This window comes from Panicum virgatum, chromosome 6K (genome assembly GCF_016808335.1).
Source record: "Panicum virgatum strain AP13 chromosome 6K, P.virgatum_v5, whole genome shotgun sequence".
In the NCBI taxonomy this organism is placed as follows: domain Eukaryota; kingdom Viridiplantae; phylum Streptophyta; class Magnoliopsida; order Poales; family Poaceae; genus Panicum; species Panicum virgatum.
The window spans coordinates 12,903,196-12,919,730 of NC_053141.1; the positions used below are offsets into that span (position 1 = coordinate 12,903,196).

Sequence of the window (16,535 nt, forward strand, 5' to 3'; positions counted from 1 at the left end):
TTTGGGGACCGGAACTGCAATGTTCTGCAATGCTTTGTTTGCGGCATCGCACGGATCAAATCGTGGTTCCTTATGTGCATTGTCAAGGATGCTGTGGCATCGTAAACATGAAAGCTCAGAACTTGTGATCCAGAATTGTGAGTGATAAAACATGCACAGGTGGAGTGGATCCTGAGGATAAAAAAAAGTTTTTTTTTTAGTTTCTGGAAAAGCCGAAACTTAACATTTCATTCCCTTTTCAAACTTTTGTTGCGTGGCTAGGCTTTCGCTGATCCAAGTAGTACAACCTTGAGGCCTCAAGAATTGTTCTTCCTTGCAACGATTTACATTGCTCTAGTAATGTTTATTCTCTTTCTGGCATTGTGGCGGCTTCACAAAACAACACTTTTTTTGAAGAAACTACGGCACCCCTTGAGGTGCCTGAGCTTTGCAAAAAAAAAACACTTATTATTTATTTTATTTATTGCGGATATAACAGTTAGTTCAAAGAATTTCTTATGGAGTCGCCTTAGAAAAATTCTTTTAGAACCAGTGAAGATTCACCTAAGTCACTAGATTCCACTGCTTAGTGCAGCACACAAAGCAACAGCAAATTAACTGGGTGTTATGTGAACGATCGCACATTACTCTGCCTAATAGTATAATGTAGCCGATGATAATTGATAGCTTATATGAGCTTTGTCTCAAAAAGTAACAGTATAAGAGCAAGCGATCATGAAAGGTGATAACACTCATCATTGATTCAATGGATCCTATCAAAAGTCTCCTATTTCATCTATGTGAACATGAGGGAGGGAATCACCTCTATTTGTTTCTTTAGGAAATAGAAATGATTACTATATGATTAGTATTATTATTATTATTATCATATTCCTTTGACAACTTTTTATTGTTGTTTTAAGTGTCGAGGTGTTTCAGACTTCAGACGTGCGCTTAAAACCCTTACCCTTGGCATCTCTAATCATTGGACGTGAGGAGTTTTAGATTATGTTGGTATTTGAGGTATCCAGATGAATTGGATCTGCTTATGAAGGAGGAAATCTTTGTTAGTGTGGAATTCTACCCTTCTAGATGGTCTTTTATAACTGTAATAGGCTTTCAAACATTTTTACCAAAAAAAATGAGGCCAATTGAACACAAAATCAATTTTATAATTGTTATCTCAGGTTGACTTTGACAAACTGATTTGGAGATGCATCCTTGTTGGAATATAAATTTTAGGACATATATCGTTTGATTCTTTCTTTTATACTGAAATTCGCAGCAGGAATCTGCCGAAGTACTGTAGACATTATTTTGGCAACAAACAACAGATATTGGTGATTGCTTTTCTTGTTTGTATGTTGTAATAAATCATAATTAGTTGAATTCTTACAATATTTAAACATCTTTTACTCATTTTGATTCAAGATCAGGTTTGATTGATTCCACCTATTTTACTGTTATTTTGCAGAAGTGTTCATAGAATTAAAAAGCAAATTGCTTCTATTTTCATTGTTGGAAGTCGTCGTAAAACACTTTGCTGAGTCAAGTATACAGCAATGAAGGTGAGGCATTTCAATGTGCAAGCCCAACAAAAGGAATGAAGTGTTATCAGCTGTGGAAATTAGGCTTCAGTGATATGAAGGGTGTTACAGTACCTCGCACAAGAGCAAGTCCAAGAAGACGCATATGGATATCAGTGGTTGTAATATTCATCATCATCACTGTGCTATGGGCTTATCTCTATCCGCCCCAGGATTATTCCTACCCTGTTAGGGATTGGTTCCCCTCAGAACCTACCCGGGAGCTTACCGATGCGGAGACTGCTGCACGTGTTGTCTTCAGGCAGATCCTCTCAACACCTCCTTTCATATCAAGGAACCCGAAAATTGCCTTCATGTTCATGACTCCAAGCCAACTTCCATTCGAAAAATTATGGGAGTTGTTCTTTAAGGTATCCTATGGCATCTCACTTATGGTATTTGCCAACTTCATACATGATATTAGTTTTGTTACAGACTCCGGATTTGTTGCAGTTTACTGTTGGAGTATATTGAGCCCATGTGCATAGAGACCCACCTAGAGGCCCATGTATAGGTTCTATATATACCCACCCATCTAGGGTTGGAGAAATACAACAATTATTATCCTCCTACATGGTATCAGGCTAGATTTTTTTCCTCCCTACCCTGCAGCCGCCACCGCCGGCCTCCATGGCTGGCCGCCGGCCGCCGGCGCCGCCCCTCCCGGCACTGCCCCTCCCTTCCCTCTCCTCCTTCCCTCCCCTCTCTTCCTTTCCTTCTGCTCCGAGCACCACCTGGGCCGCCGCCTCTGCTCCGCACGCCGCCTGGACCACAGCCGCCCCGTCCTCTGTTCCTGAGCATCGGGGGCCCCTGCCTGCCGCCGCCGCTGCTGGCGTGCGCACGGGGGGCGCGGGGGCGTGGCGGGCTCGGGGGCCCCGGATCCACCCGCTGCCGCCGGCGAAGCCGCCGCCGCCGCCAGCGGTGTGCGCGCGGGCACGGCTGGCGTGGGGGTTACGGCCCGGACCCCCTCCTCTGCTCCTGCGCCGCCGTGGGACGTCGGGGGCCCTTGCCTTCCCCTGCTGCCGCCTCTGTTGCGCACCTTGGCTGCTGCGGACGGCAATCCTCTGCTCGGGATGGAATTCGCGGAGGAACAGAGCAGCAGCACTCCTCTGCTCCATGCCGCGGGGACGCCCTCTGGTGCCCTTCCTAGGCAGCGCGGCGGCCTGCTGGCCGAGCAGCAGCAGCTGCACATTGGGCTGCCAGCTTGGGGGGTGCAGCTGCTGCAACCCAAGTGGGCCGCAGGCCCAGCCTCCGGCCTGCAGCAGCAGCTTGCTGGGCTGCCAGCTTGCGAGCTCGCCGGCCCACGGACGCAGGCCGCCGCCGCCGGCGTGCCAGCCGTCGCTGCCTGCCTCGCGGCCGCCCTGCGGGACCTCGAGGCCAAGCTCGCGCGGGCACACGCAGTGCAGGCCGCCGTCGCACCCGCTGCGCAGGCCGCGCGGACGCACGTGGCTACGCCCACGGTGCCTCTGCCCGCGATGCCCACGCCCACACTCCTGCACGCGGCCATGGCGCCCGTACCCGCGCCCGTGGCACCCGTGCCTGCTTTCGATATGCCCCTCGCGGACGCGCCGTTCGCCGCCGCCGCCTTCTGCGGGCAGTCGATCGCCGCCGGAGCTGCTACGGCCTATGACGCTCTCGCCGTGGCCCTCCTCGCCGCCAAGTCCGAGACTTCGGCGGCTCAGGAGCGGGTCTGCGCGGCTGCCCTCGCTTGGGAGCGCGAGCGCTCCGCGGCCGACGCTCTCACTCGTCGGGCTGCCGTTCCGCTCGTCGTCCCCTTCACCGAGCACGGCGCTTCGTCCTCCCACCAGGCTCCGCCCTCTGGACACCTTGGTGCTCCTCTCACCGGCCAGACCGGGGGTGGAGGAGGCCGAGGGCGTCGTCGGTGGAAGGGACGTGGTGGTGGTCGGGGCACTCCGGACCCGACTCCGGCTCCCACTCCTACTCCTAGCCCTAGAGATACGCCCTGGCCATCCTTCAACGCCCCATGGCCAGGGCGCATCCCACTGTGGCTGGTTCAGGGTCAGGGGGGGCCTCGTCCTCAGCCCCAGCCGGCGGTCATGCTTGCCGCTGCTGCTCCCCTGTTCGCGCCATCCTGGACCCCGCCCGCTCTGGCGCAGTCCTTCAGCGCCATGGGGCGGACGATGCCGGTCAGCACCGAGTGGATCGCCGACTCGGGTGCCTCCTTCCACACCACCCCAGATATCGGTATCCTCTCTTCTGTCCGACCCCCACACCCTCTTGTCCTTCTTCCATCATGGTTGGTGACGGGTCTTGCCTTCCTGTCACCGTCGTGGGTTCTGCTCCTATTTCTTTTCTCCTTCCCAATGTCCTTGTTGCTCCTCAGATGGTTCATAACCTTCTTTCCATTCGTCAGTTCACAGCTGACAATTCCTGTTCCATCGAGTTTGATTCTTCTGGCCTCACTGTAAAGGATTCGGCCTCCCGGCGTCCGCTACTCCGGTGTGACAGCACGGGGCCCCTTTACACCCTTCGCCTTCCTTCTTCCGCTGCACCACTCTCGTCTTCTTCTTCGCCCTGGCCATCTTGGTCTGCCGCTTTTACCGCGACGCCGTCTTCCACCACTTGGCACCGTCGTCTTGGTCACCCTAGCCGCGACGTTCTGGCTCAGCTCGGTCGTAGTACCAATGTTCCTGGTACTAGGGCTCCTGCTCAGCCCCTCTGCCATGCGTGCCAGCTCGGTCGTCATGTTCGACTTCCTTTTTCCTCTTCTTCCTCGCATGCAACGCATGCATTCGACCTTGTTCACTGTGACCTGTGGACCTCCCCTGTACTCAGCCTCTCTGGCTACAAGTACTATCTGGTGGTGGTCGATGACTTCTCGCACTACTCTTGGACGTTTCCTTTGCATGCCAAGTATGAGACCTTCCCCAACCTCCTCCACTTCTTTGCCTGGGTGTCCACTCAGTTCGGCCTCACCGTTAAGGCCATCTAGTGCGACAACGGGCGGGAGTTCGATAACTCCACCTCCCGGTCTATCTTCCTGTCTCGGGGTGTTCAGCTGCGTATGTCTTGTCCGTATACCTCTCAGAATGGCAAGGCTGAGCGGATGATTCGCACGACGAACGACGTCGTGCGCACCCTTCTGATCCAGGCTTCTCTCCCCCCGCGCTTCTGGGCTGAGAGCCTCCACACCGCTACCTACTTGCTCAACCGTCTTCCGTCCACTGCTTCTCCTGCTCCCACTCCACACCACGCTCTTTTCGGTACCCCTCCTCGCTACGACCACCTTCGGGTCTTCGGGTGTGCGTGTTACCCTAACACCTCCGCCACCACTCCTCACAAGCTGGCGCCCCGCTCGACTCGTTGTGTGTTCCTCGGTTACTCCCCTGACCACAAGGGGTACCGATGCTTTGACCTCACCACTCGCCGCGTCCTGATCTCCCGACACGTCGTCTTCAACGAGTCGGATTTCCCCTACTCCACCTCCTCTACACCTTCTCCTGACCCTGAGCTGGAGTCTCTGTTTCGGACTGACCCGGTGGTTCAGCCACCGTTACCTGTCTGTCCTCTTCCTGCAGGTTTTCCCGGCACGCCGGCACCGTTTCCGGTGATCCCTGCTGCGCCGAGCGCGGCCCCGGTGCCCGTGGTCGAGCCACGCGCGGTCCCGGTGCCCGTGGTCGCGCCACGCGCGGTCCCCGGACCTCCGGTCATGCCGCGCGCGGACCCGGTGTCACCCGCTGCGCCACGCGCTGCCCTGGTGCCTTCCCCTGCACCTGCGCGGTACGCTCAGCCGGTGCAGGTGTACCGGCGCCGCTCGGCGCCGACCCCGACACCGCAGCGGTACGCTGAGCCGGTGCAGGTGTACCGGCATCGTTCGGCGTCGACACCGGCACCGCCTCCTGCTCTGGAGGCTACTGCGATGCCGACACCGGAGCCGTCGCCGCCGCCGCCTCCTCCGGCTCCCTCTCGAGCTGAGCCGGAGGTGTACCACCCGCCGGTCATCCATTGGGATCCCCGGCATATCCATCCCATAGTGACTCGGCGGATGGCGTCCCAGGCCGCGACTCTCTCCGCCACCGAGGGAGAGCCGCGGGTCTCTCCGGTACCCTCCTCTGTTCGCGACGCCTTGGCGGATCCTCACTGGCGTCGCGCGATGGAAGAGGAGCACGCGGCTCTTCTTGCCAACCAGACGTGGGACCTCGTGCTGCGTCCGTCTGGTTGTAATGTGGTGACTGGCAAGTGGATCTGGACGCACAAGCGTCGGGCTGACGGCACACTGGAGCACTACAAGGCTCGCTGGGTTCTCCGGGGGTTCACTCAGCGGCCTGGTGTGGACTATGATGAGACCTTCAGCCCGGTCGTGAAGCCCGCTACGGTGCGCACGGTCCTCTCGCTTGTGCTCTCGCGCACTTGGCCTGTGCACCAGCTGGACGTGAAGAATGCGTTTATTCACGGCACCTTGTCAGAGACTGTCTACTGCTCTTAGCCAGCGGGATTTGTGGACCCGAGTCGTCCGGATATGGTCTACCGGCTCAACAAGTCTCTCTATGGACTGAAGCAGGCTCCTCGGGCTTGGTACTCTCGGTTCGCCACATTCTTGATGACACTGGGATTCACCGAGGCCAAGTCTGACACGTCTCTCTTCATCTATCGCTGTGGGGATGAGACTGCCTATCTGCTGCTATATGTCGACGACATTGTGCTCACAGCTTCCAGTCAGCAGTTGCTTCAGAGTGTCATCTCCTCTCTGCAGCGGGAGTTCGCTATGAAGGATCTCGGTCAGCTCCACCACTTCTTGGGCGTCACTGTTGAGCCTCGCCCGTCTGGTCTTCTCCTTCACCAGCGGCAGTACGCCCTCGATATTCTGGAGCGGGCTGGGATGACTGATTGCAAGCCCTGCTCCACTCCAGTCGACACTCAGGCGAAGCTGTCTGCTGATCTGGGTGCTCCGGTGGATGATCCTACTGCCTACCGGAGTCTGGCTGGCGCTTTGCAGTACCTCACCTTCACCAGGCCGGATCTCACCTACGCTGTTCAGCAGGTCTGTCTCCATATGCATGATCCCCGGGAGTCACACCTTGCTGCGCTAAAGCGTCTCCTCCGGTACGTCCATGGCACTATGGACCTCGGCCTGGTACTTCACCGCTCCTCCTCTGCTGAGCTGGTGGTCTACACCGACGCTGACTGGGCTGGCTGCCCGGACACTCGTCGCTCCACTTCCGGCTACACCGTCTTCCTGGGCGGCAACCTGGTCTCCTGGTTATCCAAGCGGCAGCCGGTTGTCTCCCGCTCCAGTGCCGAGGCGGAGTACCGTGTTGTCGCTAACGGCGTGGCGGAGGCGTCCTGGCTACGACAGCTCTTGGCAGAGCTCCATAGCCCGCTCGCCAAGAGCACGCTCGTCTACTGCGACAACGTCTGCGCCGTGTATCTCTCCACCAACCCCGTCCAGCATCAACGGACGAAGCATGTGGAGATCGACCTACACTTCGTGCGCGACAGAGTCGCAATCGGCGATGTTCGGGTACTCCACGTCCCGACTACCTCCCAGTTTGCTGACATCTTCACCAAGGGGCTGCCCTCGTCGACCTTCTCAGTGTTTCGATCCAGCCTCAACGTAGCCGGTGGCTAGTTGTGGCTGCGGGGGGTATTAGCCCTTTGTACTCTACTTGTACTCTCTTCTTGTCCAGTCTTGAACACCGCTGCACCGGTTGTTCAGACTGCGGGGGGGTGTTGGCTTTCTTGTTGTCCAATCTTGAACACCGCTGCGCCGGTAGTTCAGACTGCGGGGGGGTGTTGGAGTATATTGAGCCCATGTGTATAGAGGCCCACCTAGAGGCCCATGTATAGGTTCTATATATACCCACCCATCTAGGGTTGGAGGAATACAACAATTATTATCCTCCTACATTTACTACTTGAGGGTTCTAAGGATGACACAAAATACAAAGATATTTCTTTCTTGATAAAATGGAGATGGTTGATGTGCAGTAATTCACCAGTAATAAACAAGATCAAAAGAACATCAGTTGTCCCTAAGCTACATCTTTCATTTCATGAAAAGTCTTCTTTATTGGCTAGTTTTATTTCAGTACATTAGATTCAATCCAAAATAAGAGTTATATTACTGGATCTGCCCCTATTACTGAAACCACAAATGTATTTTGTTGACTCAATCTGTCTGTTACTTTATTCATGGCTAGCACCATTTGACTCCAAAGGGCAAGACATATGTTTTACTCTACTTGTGTTTTCCATTCTCTTACTATTGTCTCTCCAGGGTCATGAGGGAAGATACACCATATATGTTCATGCTTCACGGGAGAAGCCTGAACATGTTAGTCCAATATTTGTTGGCCGAGACATACACAGTGAGAAGGTAATGCTATTAAGGATGAAGCCATTGTAAGCTTGTAAAACTTGTGTATTTATGAGATTATAAGGTAGGAATTTACTTAGATTTGCACAATTCTCTACTCTACTTTTGCGATATATGCATTCTAGTATATTATCTAGTTTGTATTTTATTCCAGAGGAAATTCATCTTGACTTGGCCATTGTTCAAATCCAGATACATATGCTTGAAGAAGAACACCCCTACTTTAAAGTGCAATTGTGATTTTACCCTCAATTTTTTTAAATTGTAATTTTATCCTTACTATTCACAAGTCAACGCGATTTTGCCCCTAGTCAACGGTCAAAACAGGGGCAAAACAATGTTTTCTTTCTCTAATACGCAGGAGAGTTGCATATCATTGTATTGATAGAGGAAGAAAAGAGTCATAAATAGACCCGAACACAAAATCACGTTACTTGTGAATAGCAAGGGCAAAATCGCGTTGAATGGGGGCAAAATAAAGGCAGATACCTTTTTAGAATATGTACACTTTTTATCTTGAAGAAATTATTGGTTACCATAATTCCAAAATTACAAAAGTAACACGATTCACATATAACATCCATGTAAACAAGAGCATTTCCTGGGCTAGGCTTGGCGGATGAAAAGCCTGGTTTCTTATGGGCTGAAAATCACTGCCCATACCCAACCGCTAGGTGCTAGGCATGACCAGGCTGCCTTTTATGTTTACAGTATCAAACTATCAATAATGAAAAAAACTTCATGATGGGCTCAGGCTAGGCCCTGTTTGTTTTAGTCATACTGGCTTTACCCAAGCCCATCCAATAACTCTAGCTAGCCTTTATTTTTGGGCTTTTTCAGGCTGGGCTGTCGTCAGGCTTTTGGGCCTAAGTGGGCAGGGGCAAGGCCAAAAATATCAGTGTACATGCATGTATGTTTGAGTTGGAAGTCGAACTAATCTAGAAGATGGCTTCTCACATTATGTGTATTTGTACACATGCAGAGAACTTGATTTAATAGTTTTCGTTTGATCTAAGAAGTATATATAACAGTTAGAGTTAGAAAATTAAAGTTTTCTTCACATTGGCTATACACATATACTCAAAGAGAAGGCTACTGTTTTTTGCAAATTTCCTGCAGGTAGGATGGGGAATGATTACAATGATCGATGCAGAGAGGAGGCTGTTGGCCAAAGCTCTAGAAGATATAGATAACCAGCATTTTGTATTGCTTTCAGAGAGGTGATCCATATTCCAAAGGACTCGAATATTGTTTTCTCGTAGAGTCTCGCAGTCTCTAACCATTCCTTATCCAATGATTTCAGCTGCGTTCCCCTTCACAATTTTGATTATGTATACGATTTCCTGATGGGATCAAGACACAGTTTTCTCGACTGGTTAGATGATGTTCTGTCTCAACTAGGTTAAATTCATTCATATCCATTAAGCCAATGCCCAGAAAATTGCATGCAATTTTATTGCTGTTATTCATTATTATATACAGTTGCTATCTTTTTTTCCGCCACTCACATTCTTATTTATATTTCTTGGTCAGTTTTAACGATCCTGGGCCACATGGAGTTTATAGATACTCAAAGAATATGTTACCTGAGGTTCGAGAGTCAGAATTCAGGAAGGGTTCTCAGGTGACCTTAATATTTCCTCTTTGAAGATCACAAAATCTGGATTACTAATCAATCAATGATCTATAAGCGTAAAAGGCATTATCCTGCTTATAATCAATAAAAAAACCTTTCTTGTTTTCATATAATATACTTTATTTTAGATTTGAGGATTTTTATTTTTCAAATGAGGTTTATATGGACTATATACTGAAATGTGTTTACAATACTACTTTTGACATTGCAGTGGTTCTCAATGAAGCGACAACATGCAATGGTGGTGATTGCAGACAGTCTTTATTACACAAAATTCAGGCTTTACTGCAGGGTAATCAAATCCAAAGTGGCTCCCTGGTCCCTGCATACATGTAGACTGTAGCAACAGCAAAGCATAATTTTGATGTTGATTAGTGAAGGGCTCAAGTTCTTCTATGATGTTGGTTTGTGATACTCAGGGATTGCTGTACGTCTAGCTTTCAGTTCGTTCTTTAGTCAATTGATTTCCTGTTTCTATCAAAATTCCAGATCTTGCACTTTACTACTATTGCTAATCATGTACATGTCATGATTGTTCAGTATGTTCTCATACAATATTTTTCCATCTGATGAAGATCCCTCCATTTTGTTTCCCTTATCCATCTGCCAAATTTGCTTGAACTAACGAACTGCTTTTGTGGAGGTCCTATAGTTATTTCTAGGACTGTTTGATCTCATTCTGTTATGTTGACAGCACTATTCTGCTCAGGCTCAATAATTTGTGTCTTTGGTTCTGCTTTGAGCCCTTTGCAGCCTGGAATGGAAGAAGGCCGCAATTGCTATGCAGACGAGCATTATCTGCCGACGTTATTCCACGTTTGTATTCAGTACACAATGGCACCGTCTATATATTTAGAAACTTCGAATCCTCAATAATATCTTCTGGGTACTGACTTTGAGAGCTCTCATTTGTATTATCCAGATGATGGATCCCGCTGGGATTGCTAATTGGTCTGTCACTTATGTTGACTGGTCTGAAGGGAAATGGCATCCCAGATCTTTCCGTGCTAAGGATGTCACTTATGAACGCCTAAAGAATATGACAGTATGCTTATCTATTCTTCATATCATCTTAACATGATTAAGCTGATCTCTTTTAATGTCTCTAACTTCCATTTTTCTGCAGTCGATTGATGTGAGCATCCACATCACCAGTGATGAGAAGGTGCCTTCCTCCCTTGCTATTTGAATCAATTTGCATGTAAACTGTTGCGAATTATTTTGTGTTTGCATTGATTTACTGGATTATTGTACCATTTTACTTTCTAATTTATCATATGTGTTGAAGTTATTCCACATGACAAGCCTGGGTAGGTTTACATATATATAGCTACCCGGTTGCAATATTTTGAGAGCAAATTATGGTAAACTACTAGGCTCTGAAGCACTTGCTCTTTTCAGTTACTGAAAATCACAAATCAAGCAAAGTTCACAATAATTGTTCCATCAGTTCATGCGTTATATTTTATTGCTGATTCCCAGTGGTTTTCAAAGAACTTCAGTTGACAAATTTTTTTCAGTTGCAACTTGAGCGCAAAGCAATTCTTCATCTTGGATGTCAATTAACTGTGGGGAGAAACGTCTTATGCTTATGTTTTTGCTGTTGACTGCAGAAAGAGCTGTTGCAGAGGCCTTGCTTGTGGAATGGACTGAAGAGACCATGCTACTTGTTTGCAAGGAAATTTTATCCTGAAGCATTTGACAATCTTGTGAACTTATTTTCAAACTACACAATTTTCTGAGTTCTTACAGGAAGCGTAAACATTTTTTGGAAGCATTGATGTTTTAAATTTTTTGTAGATTTCTGGACGAGCAGATATATTTAGACTAACATAGTATATATAGGGAAGGAATCGGACTCCGGTGCGACAAGTATTACAGAATTGTTTCACCAATAAACTGTTTTAGGTTTATTTTCTTTTTATATAGGTCTTTGGGGTTACTCTTTTCATGCTAATTCAGCTAATTATGTCAAAATTGTCACCTTTGCTATTTTTTCCCAGTTCCAAAAAGAGCACTTGCTTGTACAATTATGTCAATAATAAGGGACCGCAAGGACAACATAGTAAATGAAAGCTTTAATATTTTTAACACAGCTTTAATATTTTTAACACAGAGATAAAGAGCAGTAAAGGTCAATGAACATGATCCAAAACTTCAAGACTCAACTGTTTTGGGCACACAATGTAGCTGCGAATTGTCCACAGAAAATGAAAGCTTTTAATATTGTTAACACAGCGATTTGTTGCTTAAATATTACAATCTAGTTGGCGCACTATTAATTTTCTAGATTGATATATGTTAATGTACAATGATTCTCATCGTTCTGTTTTTTGAGAAATCAAACCTGCTAACTTATGGCACCTGTAATATTACCTACCTGCACGACCGATCCATTTTTGAAAAATGTACTGTATTGTCTGCTTTCCTGTTTTGGCAACCCCTGCCTCCCTCTCTCTCCCTGCAATTTTTAGCGCCAACCAGCACTGGTCGCGGACTGAAACGCAAAAGTCTGTGGGCCCCACGAACACGTTCTGCCTTCCTCCTGGTAAATTGCCAGCAAATAGAATTGGAATCCACCGTCGCCGCTGCTTGCCGCACACCAAAGCGAAAGCCCAAACAGACAAATTGATCAGATTCAAGAGACTTTTATGTGTGCCCATCATGTGCAGATACATGTTTGAGGGTTCCAGCAACAACAAGAGATACATGGCCAAATGATTGGAAATGTGTATTTATTGTCAATCTAACCCTTCTATCCAAACACCTCTTTGATTAGAGTTAGTTCATAGATACTCATGAGTTAGAGTTAGGTACTAACTCTAACCTCTAACTTAGAGTATCCAAACATGCAGGGCCAATGAACATGATCCAAAACTTCAAGACTCAATTGTTTTGGGCACACAATGTAGCTGCGAATTGTCAACAATTTAGTTGAAAATCACCCTAGATGTGCATACAAATGCTGATAACATACCAGATGTACTAGTAAATAATGACAATAAGCAATTATGTGGGGGATTCTGAATTTGAGAATGACAATGAAGAAAATAACAATGAGTGTGGTGTGAAAAAGAAGAGGTTGGAATGTTGGATGTTGAAAAGAGAAGAAAAGGGTTGGTTCTACAACACTGAAACAACATTGTTTCCTTAAAATACCATTGAAAGACCTCTGTTCCAGAATCAATGTCACCATAAAGAGATATTGGACTACTTTAAAGAACTAGAATAGGAAGATTATGAATTTTTCCACAAGATTAAATTGATGCTAAGCACAGGGTTGAGAACCTCTTTCCATGATAAAGATTATCTAATGATACCTTATATTTTTTCCTAACGAACTATAGAAATCTGCCAATATGAAACCACCTAGGAAGATTTTAGTACTGACTGGGAGTCAAGAGGGGTTAAAACCACATCCATCGAGTGCTTTAAAAAAACATGAATGGTGTGCTTATATAACTGTTTTATTTACAAACAGATTCATACAACTAAAAAAAGTGAAGAAAAAGGAACACATATATGATGTACTTATGTAGACAAACAATAATGTTTGTACTTATCCAATTATAAATGAATTTTAATGCAATTATAAATATAAACTTTCACAATTTCAAACAAGAAACCTTGACATACAAAAATCGGAAAGATCCCTTGTTTATTTAGTGGTCTCAAGGATCTTGGTGATAGAATTGCAAAAAGTTGGGGATCCTTGTTGTATCATTGTCGTTTTGATACAATTGCTATGGCTTTAGTTATATAAAACAGACAACCATTAGAATCATTTGAGTCATAGCAATCTAGGGCATGTTAGTACCATATATATGGTAGTCAATTCTTTGCTCTGGTATATTCTTACCCATGCTTTAACTAGATACCAAAAAAAAAAGTTCTATGTTTGACTGTGTCGGTGTTTTACCGTCGGGTTCTCCGAGGGGTATCCTGAGGAGAGTGGTTTATGAGTAGGGACTCGCCGAGATCAGAACGCGATGGTGCAAGGAACACAAGGATTTAGACAGGTTCGAGCCGCCGGAGCGTAATACCCTACGTCCTGTGTGGTGGTTTGTAGTTCCTCAGTTATTGTTCAATGTTTTGGAGGGGTCTCTGTTCGCCCTTATATAGTCGGGGGGAACAGGGTTACATGAAAAATCCTAGCTGAGTACGTTTAGAGTCCTACTCCGAGTGGGTCTGGTAGTTTCCTTGTACTTAGGCTAGCTCTACTGTTGTACGAGTAGTTACAGTAGAGGTAGGGCGTACCCATGTAGTACTCCCTACTCTAGAATATTCTATGCCCGTGAGCAGTCCTGCCGCCCCGGGTCTGACAAGCCCCCGAGCTCTTCGTAGTCGAGTCCTGCAGGCGTCGAGTACTTCTGAAGATGTTCATCGGGTGCTTCCGGAATCCATTACTCAGGCTTAGAGTCCTTCGAGTGCTTCGATTACTCTTCTGAGTATTTTCTCGACTGCATCGAGGCTATGAGGTGCTCTAGCTCCGAATCTGTTCTTCTGATATGGTGCGCGATGTACTCACGCTCCATATGGAGTAGCCCCCGAGCCTTGGGTTAAATCGAAGGATCAGGCTGAGGGTCATTCCTGTTTTTAGGTCTGTTTTTGAAAAAAGTTCGCCATTTATGTCACGTATCTCGCAGCCCTCGAGCCTTGACTTGAAATCCCTCGATTTAGGGTTAAAGATCCCAAAACGAGGCGTTTTTGTGACCCTTGGTCTTCCTGATATTTTGAGAAGTGCCACTGGCTCGGTTATTTAACTTGGCTGGGTTGATCTGAGTCTTTTACTTGCCTTGGTTGCTTTCCCAATCTTCCGATCCTTGCTTCGTCTTCCTAGGTTTCTTAGGCCCCAAGCATATGCGTAAGAAGAGGCCGGTGACTTTCCGGATGGCGCCGAAGAAATCCAAGCGCCAAATGTCCGAGAAGGAGGCGACGATGGCTGATGGGTGGAAAAAAAGTAAGTTGTCGGAAGTTGCGATCTCGTCTCTTGTTAGCCGCCGTCTTTTGCAATCCAGAACTTTGATTCAGTGGCAGTTGGCTGAGGGCCATGGAAGGCCTTTTGAAAAAACTACTGAGATTGTTCTTTTCAAAGCCTTTGTTGAGCGTGGTCTTGCCATTCCCATTTGCGAATTCTTGCGGGGGCTTCTTTTCTTCTGGGGGGATTCAGCTTCATCATTTGATCCCCGAATCAATTCTGCACATAGCTATTTTTGTTCAATTTTGTGAGGCTTTTCTTGGAATTCATCCTCATTTTGATCTTTTCAAGAGTCTTTTTTCCTTGAATCCGTGTCCCAATCTTAGGAACATTGCTAGGATAGGGGGTGCTGATCTTCGGTTTCGCCCTGGTATGGTGGATAAGTATATCCCGTATACTTTGCGCCATCATATTGGGGATTGGAAAGCAGAGTGGTTTTATATTAATAACCATGCTCCCGCCCTCCTTGAAAGGACTCCCGGACCTCCAAGGCAGCGCAACGAGTGGTATGCACATGCTGAGAATTTGGATCAGGTGGGAGAGCTTCTCAAGAGAATTGCTAAGCGGTGAAGGGAGGGAGTGACTGGGGCTACAGTTGTCTCGTCCTAGATTAGGAGGCAAATGCAACCCTTACAATGCCGTAGCCACCTTGGATTCGAGTATACGGGATTGTATGATCCCTCTCGGTTTTCGTCAGAGAAGACCAGTCGAGATAAGGCTATGGTGCTTCTTTATAGACTTTATGAAGGTGTTAGCTCCATGCCTATGCTTCCGGATTTATTCCGTGCGGATAATTTCCCGAAACATGTAGGGTTCTGCATCATCGGGTGCTTCTCTGAATTGTCCTTCTTCTTTTGTAGCTGACTCTTGATCTTTTGTAGGATGATTTGTTGATCTTTTGGAGTGATCCTCCGATGCCCGAGGTTCGTCGGCCGAGCCATATGACGTCTAGTGCTCATTTGGGACCTCAGGAACATAGGCCTGATCTTGATCCGACTGTCTCGGAGGCTTTGTTGAGTTCTGACTCCGATGATCGAGTTCCCCTTGCAGAGCTGGTAAAGGGGAAAATGGGAGGAGTCGAGTCCTTTTCCCGTGAGGGGAGTCCGGGGCAAGAGGCCGGGACTAGTTGCCCTAAGAAGCCGAGGACAACTGTGCGGAAGAGGAGGATCAGCAGTGAAGTCAGGTAACCCGTCTAGTTGTTTCTATCTCATTCTGAGTTTTGGTGTCTGACATCTTTGCCTTTGATTGCAGTCCTGGTCCTGCACCTAAGCAAAGGCTCCTGCTGAAATGGTGAAAAAGGCTCCTGCACCTAAGCAAAGGCCTTTGGTTGAGGATAGGGCTCCTGCTGCTGCTGCTCCTGATATGGCAGAGTCGTCGAGGAGGACTGGTGAAATGGGGTCACATCCTACAGGAGAGATCCACGTTGGTGAGCCCATCATTCCTCCTTACAATGGTTCGAAGGTTCTTCCAGTTGCTCGACTGCTTCAAGCGGGTAAGACAGCAGGTGTCTTGCCAGAAGCTGAAGATGTGGAGGAGTCGGGTGATAGCCTTCTGGAGGAAATTACAGCGTCTCCTCCTCCCTTTGAATGCTATCATGGAGAGCAGTTTGAGGATGATCCGTAGTTAACGGCTGGGAACATGAAGAAATTCCAAGCTGTTGTCCGGGAATTCACCAAGTTTTCTGTGGAAAGTACTATTGTCGAGTACTTTTTTTTTCCTTTTGTGGGATTTATCTGTGGACTGACTGTGTTGTTGCATCAAATGGCCAATTGGTCATATTTGAAGTAACAGAAGTTGAAGGCGACTGAAGCGGATCGCCAGAAGATCATTCTACTACATCGAGCAGCTTTGAAGAAAGATAACGCCGCCCTCAAGCAGAAGATCAAAATGTTGAAGGAAGTGATTCAGAAGAATCGAGGTAGCTTCCTATATTTCCTTTGTTGAGGAGTTCTCTTTTGGGTTGCACAGCTGCTGATGCTCCTCATGTTGTATTCGCAGATGGTACTGAGAACCATCAGA

At 47.6% G+C, this 16,535-nt stretch overlaps 1 protein-coding gene across 1 annotated transcript; it reads left to right on the forward strand.

Annotated features, from left to right (window-relative positions):
• The first annotated feature begins 1,480 nt into the window (after nt 1–1,480).
• On the forward strand, nt 1,481–11,402 carry LOC120713930 (glycosyltransferase BC10-like). Its single transcript, XM_039999886.1, has 10 exons — nt 1,481–1,936; nt 7,804–7,902; nt 9,022–9,122; nt 9,206–9,277; nt 9,436–9,526; nt 9,750–9,830; nt 10,292–10,354; nt 10,461–10,583; nt 10,665–10,703; nt 11,152–11,402. Exons 1-10 carry the CDS (start codon nt 1,583–1,585, stop codon nt 11,278–11,280), a joined length of 1,152 nt encoding a protein of 383 aa, XP_039855820.1. The 5' UTR covers nt 1,481–1,582; the 3' UTR covers nt 11,281–11,402.
• Nucleotides 11,403–16,535: the final 5,133 nt, after the last annotated feature.